Genomic DNA, 15,119 nt, shown 5'->3' on the forward strand with positions numbered 1-15,119 from the left:
CGTGACTGCCGGTGTGGCAGTAATACGGTCACCGTAACAGCCGTAGGTAGAAAGCACTGTCTCAGGTGTCGCCCAGAATCTCCCATAAGTGTTCGATTGGGTTGAGATCTGGTGAATGAGACACACACAAACACACTCCCTTTAAACCCCCTATGCTCCTTTGAGACCCGTTTTTCAAAGTCATTGAGATCTCTTCTTCTAGCCACAGTAGCCAAAATAATGGGCAACTGGGTATCTTTATACCCTAAGCATGATGGGATGTTAATTGCTTAATTAACTCGAGAACCACACCGGGTGTGGAAGCACCTGCTTTCAATATACTTTATATCCCTCATTTACTCAAGTGTTTCCTTTATTTTGGCAGTTACCTGTAGTAAAACACGATCCAGACCTCTGTGACCACTACTCACCTGAAGTGTTTCTATTCTCTGGTATGACAGTAGGGTTATCTTTCACCGTTTAGAACTTTCAAGAGTGGTTTAGAACTGTACAGTACCAAAATATTTCACTAGGAGTTCAGGAAGCAGTTTGTCCACTCTTTCTGTCTCCCCTCTCTTTAGTGAACAGAGTCTCATACAGTTAGTCTTCACTACACTATCTCTATGGGACATCTGGGAGGAACAGCTCAGCCTTTGTCTGCCCCCTAACTTTACTGTGCAGCTGAATGTCCTTAGACCCTGTTACTATGTCTGTGAATGGCCTTACTGTGAGGGTACAGGAAGCCACATTGTTTAATAGTAAATTAAGTTATCCTCTGTCTAATGCTCTATTTGAGGATCAACTGCCTGGTGATTTTGTCACAAACAGACCTAGCTTTCTTGGAGCAGTAGTTACAACCGCTGCCCGTGGTTGATTGAGCTACGCTCCGGGACCTCAAACTATCCCCCGACGTATTGCTACAATGGTGCATGTTGTGCAGAGATGGCAGGGTGCTATTGTGTAAGTTGTCCAAGTGGTTCAATATTGCTGTATTTGGGGAGGAACTGCCTGGTGACTGTAACAAAGCCCCCCCCAAGTCCCCAAATTGCTTCAATGGTGCATGTTGTGATTAAGATGATGAGTGTGCTGTGTTGTGTTCCCTGTGCAGGCCCTGGTGTTGCCCAACCAGCTGTATGAGGTGGTGTTTGAAGAGGAGATCAACAACACCAGTGTCTCCATTCGACTCTATGGGGGAGCACTGCTCAGTGAGTACACACACATACTGTATGTACATACATACACACGCACGTACATACATATGCATACACACACACTCACCTCCTTTCTTGTGATGTTCATATACGTATGGTACATATACATACGTTCTTACACATTCACACACCAACATAAACACCCGCTTCCTATTCTTCCCACTATATTAATGTCATATCTCTCCCTCTCACATGTCCTTGTATTTGTATGCTTCAAGCTCCTATATCTATGCCTTCATGTGCATCTCTGTCCCTGTCAACAAATACATTACTAGTGCATGACTATTGCAATTTGTGTCATCATAGAGTGCATGTTATCACAGAAACGCAGGAAAAACATCTCTCAGCCAGCTATACATGCATGAACAAGGTGCAGTTGTGGCCAAATATATTGGCACCTTTGCACTTTTCTTAGATGGTTCCCTATTTCTTCTAAAACTTAAGTTGACAAATGGCATGGACAAAATTATTGCCACCCCAGAGCTAGTACTTCGTTGCAGAGCCTTTGGCCAAGATAACTGCAGACAAACTCTTCTTGTAGCCATCAATGAGCTTCCTGCAACTTTCTACTGGTAATTTTTACAAATTTCCAGCAGCAAACTGAGGGGTACCCTCCAACTGCTGTTTTCAGCTCTCACTATAGGTTTTGGATGTGATTCAGATCTGGACTCTTCACTGGCCACTCCAGAACAGTCCAGCATCTCTTATTGAACTATTCCTGGGTGCTTTTTGATGTATGTTTGGAGTTGTTGTCTTGCTGGAAGACACACAACCTTCAATGAAGACCTTGTTGGTTTGAATATCCAAGCCGACAAGGTGAAAAATCAATATGTGCCCTTGAGCAAGGCACTTAACCCTAATTTGCTCCAGTGACGCCATACTACTATGGCTAACCCTGTAGAACAACACATTTCACTATCCAGTGTATGTGACAATACAACATATATACAGTACCAGTCAAAAGTTTGGAAACAACTACTCATTCCAGGGTTTTTCTTTAGTTTTACTATTTTCTACATTGTACAATAATAGTGCAGACATCAAAACTATGAAATAACTCATATGGAATCATGTTGTAACCAAAAAAGTGTTAAACAGTGTCAAATAGCCACCCTTTGCCTTGATGACAGCTTTGCACACTCTTGGCATTCTCTCAACCAACATAATGAGGTAGTCACCTGGAATGCATTTCAATTAACAGGTGGGCCTTCGTAAGTTAATTTGTGGAATTTCTTTCCTTCTAAATGCGTTTGAGCCAATCAGTTGTGTTGTGACAAGGTAGGGGTGGTATACAGAAGATAGCCCTATTTGATAAAAGATCAATGCCATATTATGGCAAGAACATCTCAAATAAGCAAAGAGAAACAACAATCCATCATTACTTTAAGACATGAAGGTCAGTCAATCCGGAAAATTTCAAGAACTTTAAAAATTTATTCAAGAGCAGTCGCAAAAACCATCAAGTGCTATGATGAAACTGGCTCTCATGAGGACCGCCACAGCAATGGAATACCCAGAGTTACCTCTGCTGCAGAGGATAAGTTCATTAGAGTTAACTGCACCTCAGATTGCAGCCCAAATAAATGCTTCACAGTGTTCAAGTAACAGATACATTTCAACATCAACTGTTCAGAGACTGTGTGAATCATGCCTCCATGGTCAAATTGCTGCAAAGAAACCACTACTAAAGGCCACCGACAAGAAGAAGAGACCTGCTTGGGCAAAGAAACACGAGCAGTGTACATTAGACCGGTGGAAATCTGTCCTTTGGTCTGGAGTCCAAATTTGAGATTTTGGGTTCCAACCGCTGTGTCTTTGTGATACGCAGAGTCGGTGAAGGGATTATCTCTGCATTTGTATTTCCCACCCTAAAGCATGCAGGAGGAGGTGTTATGGTGTGGGGGTGCTTTGCTGGTGACACTGTCTGTGATTTATTTAGAATTGAAGGCACACTTAACCAGCATGGCTACCACAGCATTCTGCAGCGATACGCCATTCCATATGGTTTGGGCTTAGTGGGACTATCATTTGTTTTTCAACAGGACAATGACCCAACACACCTCCAGGCTGTGTAAGGGCTATTTGACCAAGAAGGAGAGTGATGGAGTGCTGCATCAGATGACTGCTTCAAGACTGTTGGAAAAGCATTCCAGGTGAAGCTGGTTAAGAGAATGCCAAGAGTGTGCAAAGCTTTCATCAAGGCAAAGGGAGGCTATTTGAAGATTCTCAAATCTAAAATATACTTTGATTTGTTTAACACTTTTTTGTTTACTACATGATTCCGTATGTGTTATTTCATAGTGTTGATGTCTTCACTATTATTCTACAATGTAAAAAATAGTACAAATAAAGAAAAACCCTTGAATGAGTAGGTGTGTCCAAACTTTTGACTGGTAGTGTACACTGAATGTACAAAACATTAAGAACACATTCCTAATATTGTTTTGCACCCCCGTTTTTGCCCTCAGAACTGCCTCAATTTGTCAGGGCATGGACTCTACAAGGTGTCGAAAGCGTTCCACAGGGATGCTGGCCCATGTTGACTCCAATGCTCCAATGTTGACTGCAAGTTGGCTGGATGTCCTTTGGGGGGTGGACCATTCTTGATACACACAGGAAACTGTTGAGCGTGAAAAACCCAGCAGTGTTGCAGTTCTTGACACAAACCGATGCGCTTGGCTCTTACTACCATGCGCCGTTCGAAGGCACTTAAGTATTTTGTCTTTCCCATTCACCCTCTGAATGGCACACATAAATAATCCATGTCTCAATTGTCTCAAGGCTTAAAAATCCTTCTTTAACTTGTATCCTCCCCTTCATCTACACTGATTTGAAGTGAATTTAATAAGTGACATCAATAAGGGATCATAGCTTTCATCTGGATTCACCTGATCAGTCTGTCATGGAGAGAGCAGGTGTTCATAATGTTTTGTACACTCAGTGTGTATATATACAGCTCTGGAAAAAATTGAGACCACTGCAAAATTATCATTTTCTCTGGTTTTACTATTTATAGGTATGTGTTTGGGTAAAAATTAATGTTTTAGTCCAATCCTTATGGTCTTTTGCAAACCTCAGTCTGGCTCTTCTTTGCTTCTCATTGATGAAGGGCTTTTTTCTAACTTTGCACGACTTCAGCGCTGCCCCTAGGTGCCTGTTTCGACCGTCCTCGCCGTGCACTTTACCCCAGCTGCCGTTTGCCATACTTTTTGTAGGTCACTTGATCCTACGGTTGATGAGTGACATTCAAATGAGTTGGCGGTCATCCCGGTCAGTAGAGTCGTTTTCACCCTCTGCCCGTCTGTAGCTTTGTTGTCCCCAATGTCTGCTGCTTGAACTTGTTCTTATGAACCGCTGTCATTGAAATTTTAAGGATGGAAACAACCTGACGCTCACTGTATCCCTCTGCCAGTAAAAATTGAACCCTTTTTTCCCCCACTCAAAACATTCCTTTTCAACTCTTTTGGCATTGTCAATAGTTATTTTTTGATTAATATTACTTTTGAGGTACTATTAGCACTGTTTTTGCCATCCAGCTGGTCCTATTGCAAGAGGATAGTGATGACCACAGCAGTGTTTTTTATACTTTTCCTCGTTAAATAAGATTTGGTTCAGGTGATCACCTAATCAGTACCTAATTCAGTAGAATGAGGTGTGCCTGTGTTGGAATTCAACAGACACTGGAATGGAATGGCTGTCATACATGTAGAGATGCTGATTTAAGAAAAATGTGCAGTGGTCTCTTAGATTTTTCCAGAGCTGTACATACAGTGCATTCGGAAAGTATTCAGACCCTTTCCCTTTTTACACATTTTGTTACGTTACAGCCTTGTTCAAAATGGGTTGAATACATAAAAAACCTCATCAATCTACACACAATACCCCATAATGACAAAGCAAAAACAGGTTTGTAGAAATTTTTGTAAATGTATTAAAATTAAAAACAGAAATACCTTATTTTCATAAGTATTCAGACCCTTTGAAATGAGACTCGAAATTGAGACTTACTGCATTACTTCTTCTTTTTATAAGAAACATGAATGTGTTGAAAATTCCAAATTGTTTGCATAGTCAACTTACACACAGCTCTGACACACACACACTTACGCCTCCAGGGGTCTTTTCACAGTCCCTAAATCCAGAACAAATTCAAGAAAGCATACAGTATTATATAGAGCCATTATTGCATTGAACTCCCTTCCATCTCATATTGCTCAAATGAACAGCACAACGCCTCTCCCCTATTTGACCTAGGTAGTTTGTGTATGTATTGATATGTAGGCTACGTGTACCATTTTTAAATTGATGTTGTTCTGTCCTTGAGCTGTTCTTGTCTATTAATGTTCTGTATTATGGCATGTTTCATGTTTTGTGTGGACGCCAGGAAGAGCAGCTGCTGCTTTCGCAACAGCTAATTGGGATCATAATAAAATAGCAATTACCACTCCTCTCCAATGGATGTGCGAAGTTGCTGGATGTTGATGGGAACTGGCACATGCTGTCGTTACGTTGATCTAGAGCATCCCAAACATGCTCAATGGGTGACATGTCTGGTGTGTATGCAAGCCATGGCAGAACTGGGACATTTTCAGCTTCCAGGAACTGCCAAATTCTCTACAATGAAGTTGGAGGTGGCTTATTGTTGAGAAATGAACATTCAATTCTCTGGCAACAGCTCTAGTGGACATTCTTAAAGTCAGCATGACAATTGCACAATCTCTCAAAACTTGAGACATCTGTGGCATTGTGTTGTGTGACAAAACTGCACATTTTAGTGTCCCCAGCACAAGGTGCACTTGTGTAATGATCATGCTGTTTTATCAGCTTCTTGATATGTCACACCTGTCAGGTGGATGGATTATCTTGGCAAGGGAGAAATTCTCAGTAACAGGGATGTAAACAAATTTGTGCACAACATTTTAGAGAAATAAGCTTCTTGTGCGTATGGCAAATTGCAGGGATCTCTTATTTCAGCTCATGAAACATGGGACCAACACTTTACATGTTGCATTTATATTTTTGTTCAGTGTACATGGTCCAGCACGTTGTTTCCTCTCGTGGAGCAGGATACATGTTGGTGAAATGTTGGAAAAATGTGTTTTAAACATGCTTGGTTTAAAATCACCCACGACAATATAGACTGCTTCCGGATGACTCGCTGGCTAATGTTCTTGTGCAGTTCCCTGAGTGCCGCCTTGGTGTTTGCTTGTGGCAGTATGTACACAGCTGTGATAATAACACCCATGAATTCCCTCGGCATATAGTGGGGTCAGCATTTTAGCATCAGAAACTCGAGATGTTTTCAACTTCGGTATACCAGGAATTGTTGATGAGGAAGCATACACCTCCCCCTAGTCTTCAAAAGCGTTCGATCCATACGGAAAATGGAAGAGCCGTATGGTTGAATAGCAGAGTCTAGGGCTGTTACAGCGATGGCCTCTATTAAAATGAGGAGGATCCCATCAGCTTTCTATAGGCTAGGCCTATTATTTATTTCTCAACTTTCCTAATATTAAGCACATTTGCTTCTCTTTACAACAGGATTATAGCCTACCTGGCTGGCATGAAAATGAACCACGGGAAAAGCATCCTCCATTCGCTATTTAAGTGCATAGATTACATTTATTTTTTTCCCCTGCCCCTGTTTTGAGACAGGTGCATGATAATGGTCCATTGTATATCAAAACAATTTTCACATATATTATTTATTATATGTAAAGACAATATTAAATCAAGAATAGTCTGATGGGTGACAATATTAGCCTATTACTTGTGAATGATATATTATAATTTGTGAATGATGCCCAGCGTGTGCAGTAAGGCAAGAAACAACGCATGCCTTTTTTTTGCTACTTTTTCAAATCATAGTCGCACACCTCATGTAGCCTAGCCCATAGGCCTATATGTTTTGATAAGGTTTGTATCACAACTAAAGCGGCCAAATAGCCAATTAAAATTAAGCACATTCATCTGCTTTACAATGGCTGTACAGCCTAACTGGCATACATTTGCAGCGAGTGAGTTTCAAGTTTGGTGAAGATCATTTTCACCATACAAATGCACCTTTATAATAAAAGCATTACATGCATAATCGCAATTGTGGTCACTTTTGAGAATGGTGTTTTCCTTCTAATTGATTGCATTTTGGAACATTTGCGCTTATAGCCTACTGCCGTGTGCGCATTGCTACTCTTATAATGTGAAGAAATAGCCTAATAGTTTATCAACATTTTAAGCTGAACTTTCTGATCTGTTGCGTAAGCCTCATTGCTTAAAAAATGTTTTGGGATGCTAATGGTTGTATTAATTTAGGATCTATCGCATCCCGCAACTGTCCCAGACTATGTTTGGAATAGGTAAACTTTTGTATTATGGGGGATAGTAGATTGGCATAGGCTAGTGCTTTTGCTGTTCATTAGGCCTACTCATCTTGTTGGTTGATGAAAAGTAAATGTGGACAGTTCTTCCAATATCTTCAATATGCACCTCGGAATTGGATAAAGACGCGCGTAGTTGTGTCTGTCTTCACTTGTAGCCTGTGAGAAAGACCCAATCACGTGACAGGCATTGGCTAATAAGAATTGAGCAATCTGAGAGAGCCATGTGAGTGAGAGGTCCTTCGGAGCATGCTGCCGGGAGAATGGAATTATAATTATTATTTTCAGCCCATGGGCACAACGGCAACTGGCTGCAAAAGGTATGGATTTTTTTTCGGGTGAATGAGAGACTGATGAAGTGTGTGCAGCCTGAGCAAAAAACAAAGCAGAGTGCAACGTTTGTATCACAACTAAAGTTGCATAAAGAACTCTAAATTAAGCATATAAGAGGACATGTATCTTTGTTAACCGCTCAACACAGAATATCTCAACACAGAATGTGCGCACTCCCTCAAATCGTTTGGAGAAAATAGCCTTTCTATTTTATTCAGCTATGTTCAATTGTATTCTTCATTATGTAAAATAATGCCACAGAATTCTAAGCAAATCTTGTCTGCTAAATGTACTAGTGTAGCCCACAGCCATATGGCATAGCCAGATCAGGGCCTAACATAAGGACAACTCAGAGTATGCTATTCTGTTCTTCTAAAATAGACTACATTTTCTTCATATCATGTTTCTTTAGACCTGTCTAAAATAAATCATGGATTTATTTTGATGGTGTATGCTATATTGCACGGATTTATTAGACACCGGCAGATATTTGCTTGACAATCACCAGCTGACAAAATTTCATGACCGCCACAGCCCTAGCAGAGTCAAGTGTATCGTCCGTAAGCCATGTGTCTGTAATAAGAGACTCTGCATTCCCTGATGTCACATTGAAGCTTTGCTCTGAGTTTACAAAGTTTATTTTCCAGCGATTGGACATTCGCCATCAAAATACTAGGAAGAGGAGGCCGTGTAGCCCATTTTTTTCAGCCTAGCTTTTATTCCCCCTTTCCTTCCTCTCCTTCGTCGCCGACGTTGCCATCAGTCATCTTGGTCAGCAGAAACAGGTAAGCCCACTGTGCAGGGTACAAAGAAGTGAATGTAGTATTCCAGATCTGGGAGGCTGAGAGATACTTTTGTATATATAGTGTATGTGGACACCCGTTCAAATTAGTGGATTCGGCTATTTCAGCCACACCCGTTGCTGACAGGTGTATAAAAGCGAGCACACAGTCATGCAATCTCCATAGACCAACATTGGCAGTAGAATGGCCTTACTGATGAGCTCAGTGATTTTCAACGTGGCACCGTCATAGGATGCCACCTTTCCAACAAGTCAGTTCATCAAATGTCTGCCCTGCTAGAACTGCCCCGGTCAACTGTAAGTGCTGTTATTGTGAAGTGGAAACTGCTAGGAGCAACAATGGCTCAGCTGCAAAGTGATAGGCCAACCAAGCTCACAGAACGGGACCACTGAGTGCTGAAGCGTGTGGCGTGTAAAAATCGTCTGTCCTTGGTTGCAACACTCACTGCCTCTGGAAGCAACGTCAGCACAAGAACTGTTCGTCGGGAGCTTCATGAAATGGGTTTCCATAGCCGAGCAGCCAAACACAAGCCTAAGATCACCATGTGCAATGCCAAGCGTCGGCTGGAGTGGTGTAAAGCTCGCCGCCATTGGACTCTGGAGCAGTGGAAACGCGTTCTCTGGAGTGATGAATCACGCCTCACGATCTGGCAGTCCGACGGACGAATCTGGGTTTGGCGGATGCCAGGATAATGCTACCTGCCCCAATGCAGAGTGCCAACTGTAATGGTCTGGGGCTGTTTTCAGGGAAATCTTAATGCTACCGCATACAATGACATTCTAGACGATTCTGTGCTTCCAACTTTGTTGCAACAGTTGGGGAAGGCCCTTTCTTGTTTCAGCATGCCAATGCCCCCGTGCACAAACTGAGGTCCATACAGAAATGGTTTGTCGAGATCGGTGTGGAAGAACTTGACTGGCCTGCACAGAGCCCTGACCTCAACCCCATCGAACACCTTTGGGATGAATTGGAATGCCGACTGCGAGCCAGGCCTAATCGCCCAACATCAGTACCCAACCTCACTAATGCTCTTGTGGCTGAATGGAAGCAAGTCCCCGCAGCAATGTTCCAACATCTAGTGGAAAACCTTCCCAGAAGAGTGGAGGCTGTTATAGCAGCAAAGGGGGGCCCAACTCCATATTAATGCCCGTGATTTGTTAATGCCCGTGATGTTCGACGAGCAGGTGTCCACATACTTTTGGTTATGTAGTGTGTGTAGCTTCCAATTCATGATCCAGAAGTGTTTGTCAGTCGTAGGAAATTATTATTATTGCACGGACTTTCTGAGCAAACAAAGTAATTATTGCTAACCTAAGTCGAGCAGGAACCGGCAAGACGCTCGCCCTCCTCAGAGCCGCCATCTTGGAGATAAGGTCAGTATAAATAGTGCATATGTCAAGACTTCAGTCATTCTCTTCCTCTCTCTATTTTAGTAAGGGATAAACACATCGTCCTGCTGCGTCATCCATTATTTCCAAGGTAATGTACAGAACCGGCTTATACCACAGTTGCCAAAGAAAACAATATGAAAGCACACATTTACTGGAAAAAAGCACTTTTTATTTTGTTGATATTTTCATTTATATAAGATAATTCATACTTTCTGATCTTTTGGTTGCTAGAGATGCGACCCAGTCGTTCATTCGATTAGTCTTTATGTTCCGTTCTTATCCCTTGCTTGCTTGCTAGCTAGCCAGCTAGCTACGGCTAACACAGTCACGACATCTGCATCCAGAATAACAGCAAAGTTGCTGTTTTCTATTGACATTTATTAGGATACATCCATAACAATGAGCTGATGATGCCAGATTCTGCCTGGCATAGCTAGAAAAGTTTGCCTTCTCGTCAGGGCACTCGACAATGTTCATTACGAGGAGATCGCATTGTATATCAAACACTAGGCTAGAAGCTAGCTAAATAGTTTGTTGCTAGCAAACCTGGCAATATGACAAGCAAATGTAAAAAATATCAGTTGCTGAAAACAGCTGGTCAAACTAGAAACGTGGGAGTATTTGACAGCATAGCGCCACTTGCGTCATGATTGCAACAGTAGGGACCAGAGAAATTCATGTTCTTCACTCACCACGTTAGGTAATCAGATGCACCAAAAAAATATGTCTCTGAAAAAACAAATCAATGCTAGTTAACTAGCTACATTTTTTCCTTGATGGACCTGCATTTACAATGTACCCAATTTCGGTTTTTGTGGTTGTTGGTTTAGTGTTCTGTAACTTTGTAGCAAGTACAGTCTGCATGTGTAGGCGCTTATTGCGTCATGATTGCAAGGTGTCCCGATATCTTTTCCAACTGTCCTGATAAATTATATATTTTCTAACGGTCCCGTTATCTGGTTTTAATGTCCATTCTAGAATGCCCTTCTAACCAATCAGAAACGAGTATTCAACAATGCTGTGGTATAAATATATTTATCTTATAGCCACAGTTAAATAAATATTCTGTTTCCAACAAGGCAAAATAGCTAAGAGGCTGCCTGCCGGTTTGAGGTCTTGGATGATTTCGGGAGCAGTACAATATTATAAAAGGCTACGATAGGGCCTATGTCAGTCAGACCTCTCATTCTTTCCTTCCTCTCTCTATTTAAATATGTGTACAGACACAGTTAAATAAATATTGTGTTGCCAAAAGGAGAGATAAGGTGGTCAGAGTAGCAGAGCATAGGCTTCAGTAAACGGCAGAATATACATTCTGACATCTCCCAAGATCTCAGTCATGCCGACAGTCACCCAGAGATAGGCAGGCAGGCGCTCCATTATTGTGAATGTCAGTGGCATTGTGTGGATTGAGGAGGATGGGGTGATGAGGAGAGGAAGAGCAGAGGGAGAAGGTGATGGCGAGGGCAGGAAGAGGGAGAGATTGAGGGAGGATAGGGTGATTTTACATCACCAGGGAGCGGGGGGAGGAGAAGAGGGGGAGAAAATATTAAGAGGGAGAGAAAAGGAAGAGGGAAAGAGAGAAGAACGGAATATATTACGCAGGAGGTTAGGGTGATTTTACACACCATGGAAGAGAGGGAGGGAAAGAGTGGGAGGGAGGAGAGGGAGATGGAACAGATGGATCTTGGCATGCAGGAAGGGATATACATACATACTGCTAGCTCCACCACTCCACAGTCACACCCTCCTCATCCCTCAGCTCAGCACCCCACCTCCTCCCACCTCTTTCCCCCTTCCTATGTGGATGTGTGGGTGGATGAGAGGACTGGGATATACTGCTAGCTTCCTCATCACAACCACCTCCTCCTCGCCACGCTCATCTCAATGTCCACCTCCACTCACCTCCCTCCCTCGTCCTAGCATGTGGGGTGTGTGGGCAGATGAGAGTATTTGGAGAAGAAGACAGGAAAATCAACCTGGAAATATGTCCAAGACTTTGATGAAAGCCCACATCCTTATTTGTCTGTACTTGCATGCTTGGATCTGAGCCAGTAGGTCTAGTAATTACATTGGCATATGTTTTACTGCGTTTCAGGAAGACTTCATTATCTAGATTCTGGGTGATAACATGTTTTATTTGAGCCTTAAATTTTTGTATTTATTATAGATAGCTTGCCAAGGGTTTTTGGAGTGTACAGTTTCCTCTTTCACTGAACACTGCAGCTTATACAGCTGTATTTAGATTTGGAATAGGAATGCCTACATACCATTGGCCCCTCTCCCATGACCTCTCTAACCCCTGACCTCTGACTTGTGATTCATGCCATTTCCTCCCTCAGGTGTATCCCTCATCTTGTGGAATGGGGTGTACACACGAGATCATCATTCAATGTGTTAACTTTAACCTCTGACCCATCCAGGTCTGTCCCTCATCTTGTGGAATGGTATCTATACACAAGAGAAGATCATCATCCAGTGGACTCTGCTCAGTGAAGCATGCTACTTTGCCATCCAGTTTTTAGGTGAGTGCTCAAGATGATAAAACCTTTCCTATTTCTACCAATTCACATATGTGACTGAGGGAGGCTCTTCAGACCTTCTGGCCGTATGCTCATTCCAAATGCTGATAAGAAATAGTTTGATAGGTTTTAATCTATCTAGACTTTTTGTTGATATCAAGGACCTTGCTCCTGATGTGCAATGTACTATCTTCAGACTGGGGATGAGTTAACACTGTACTCTAGTGGTCGAGATACAGTAGCACGGTTTGGAGTCTCATTGAGCTGCAAGTGTTGAGGAGTCTCACTCTTTAGTTTCATTAAATATGAAAGGGGTATTTCCTGCTGACTGAGTGTCGTACGTTATCAATCAATCAATATATTTTTTACTCTTACAGTTTTAACTGTTGTCTCAATCCTGTAATTTCAGTGACGTCAGTCACCTTAGTGGAGATAGGCTCATTGCCCAACGCTGCCATACTCCTCCTCCTCAGCCGAGTACTCTTCCTCCTGGTCACTCTGCTCTACTACTACCACCTGGGCAAAGGACGACCCAAGAAGATCTGATGGCGCCCCCTACAGGGCTGAGAGTGGACAGTTGCTTCCGGATGTGGGCTCAGAGGGAGGTGGGGTGTATTGAATGAGGTGAAAGTGTAGAAATGTAATGTGCAGTGGTGGAAAAGTACTACATTTACATACTTGAGTAAAAGTAAAGATACATTAATAGAAAATGACTCAAATGAAAGTCACCCAGTAAAATACTACTTGAGTAAGTCTAAAAGTATCTGGTTTAAATTTACTTAAGTACAGTGGTGGAAAAAGTACTCAATTGTCAATTGGGAAAAAGTCAAAGTAAATGCTATAAAAAAAATTTTTTACGAACAGACAGGCAGACTCTCAGGTCGTGTCTACACTTGACACTTACATGCGACTTCTGCTATCAGAATACAAAGATCGAATTGAAAAGACAGGTTGTGTTTTGGGACCGAGAGGCACTTTTTCATTATAACGTTGGAGGAAATACGTTCCTAGCGTGTGAGGAACGTGTTTGCTGGCCTCATAAATGCTAGCTAATATTTCGAAAAACTGTTTTTGCTTGGCTAGAGTTATGCTAACCCGTTTGCAATCCCTTTAGAGTAGCTTGCTGGCTAGCTAGAGGTTAGCTGGCTAGTTAGCTACAGTAGTTAGCTACTGCCATCAGTTGTTGTGTTATTGTAATATTTGGCCTATTCCACCGTTTGTAGAATGCATACTGGCATTTGAATATAGCGCGGAAAAGGGAATCCAGACACACTGTGGACAGGGTATACACATTTAAATGTGCAGTGCATTCAGATAGTATTCAGACCCCTTGACTTTTTCCACATTTTCTTACGTTACAGCCTTATACTAAAATGGATTAAAAAAAAGAAAAGATAATCCATCTACATACAATAACCCATAATGACAAAGCAAAAACAGGTTTTTATAAATTTTTGCTCTCTGTACTTTGCTCCGTTCATCTTTCCCTCGATCCTGACTAGTCTCCCAGTCCCTGCCGCTGAAAAACATCCCCACAGCATGATGCTGCCACCACCATGCTTCACCATAGGGATGGTGCCCGGTTTCCTCCAGACATGACACTTGGTATTCAGGCCAAAGAGTTCAATGTTGATTTCATCAGACCAGAGAATCTTGTTTCTCATGGTCTGAGAGTCCTTTTAGGTGACTTTTGGCAAACTCCAAGCGGGCTGTCATGTGCCTTTTACTGAGGAGTGGCTTCCCTCTGGCCACTCTACCATAAAGGCCTGATTGGTGGAGTGCTGCAGAGATGGTTGTCCTTCTGGAAGGTTCTCCCATCTCAACAGAGGAACTCTGGCGCTCTGTCAGAGTGACCATTGGGTTCTTGGTCACTTCCCTGACCAAGGCCCTTCTGCCCCGATTGCTCAGTTTGGCCGGGCGGCCAGCTCTGGGAAGAGTCTTGGTGGTTCCAGACTCTACGGACAATTCCTTCTACCTCATGGCTTGGTTTTTGCTCTGACATGCACTGTCAACTGTGGGACCTTATATAGACAGGTGTGTGCCTTTCCAAATCATGTCCAATCAATTGAATTTACCACAGGTGGACTCCAAGTTGTAGAAACATCTCAAGGATGATCAATTGGAACAAGATGCGCTGGAGCTCAATTTAGAGTCTCATAGCAAAGTGTCTGAATACTTAAGTAAATAAGGTATTTCAGTATTTTGTTTTAATACATTTTGCAAACATTTGTAAAAACCTGTTTTCGCTTTGTCTTGTGTGTAGATTGATGAGGAAATACAATTATTTCATCAATTTTAGAAGAAGGCTGTAACGTAACAAAACGTGGAAAAAGGGAAGGGGTCTTGAATACTTTCTGAATGAACTGTAGGTGTGGACACATGACGCGTTCGGAATTCAATGATCAGAACTCTATGATCAGAATACTAAAGCTGCATGAAGTTGTCAAGTCTAGACACGGCCTCAGACATCATTTACAAACACAGTATTTGTGTTTAGTGAGTC

The 15,119-nt window shown here is 42.3% G+C and overlaps 1 protein-coding gene across 4 annotated transcripts in view; it reads left to right on the forward strand.

Annotated features, from left to right (window-relative positions):
• Nucleotides 1-13,337, forward strand: part of LOC121577099 (tumor protein p53-inducible protein 11-like) — a 128,977-nt gene extending 115,640 nt beyond the window's left edge. For all 4 annotated transcript variants that reach the window (XM_041890874.2, XM_041890876.2, XM_041890875.2 and 1 more), the window contains 3 exons: nucleotides 1,088-1,184; nucleotides 12,518-12,619; nucleotides 13,026-13,337. In XM_041890874.2, coding sequence (XP_041746808.2) covers nucleotides 1,088-1,184; nucleotides 12,518-12,619; nucleotides 13,026-13,162 — 336 coding nt within the window. In that variant the 3' untranslated portion in view covers nucleotides 13,163-13,337. The remainder of the gene's footprint in view (nucleotides 1-1,087; nucleotides 1,185-12,517; nucleotides 12,620-13,025) is intronic.
• Nucleotides 13,338-15,119: the final 1,782 nt, after the last annotated feature.

This window comes from Coregonus clupeaformis, chromosome 11 (genome assembly GCF_020615455.1).
Source record: "Coregonus clupeaformis isolate EN_2021a chromosome 11, ASM2061545v1, whole genome shotgun sequence".
Lineage (NCBI taxonomy): Eukaryota > Metazoa > Chordata > Actinopteri > Salmoniformes > Salmonidae > Coregonus > Coregonus clupeaformis.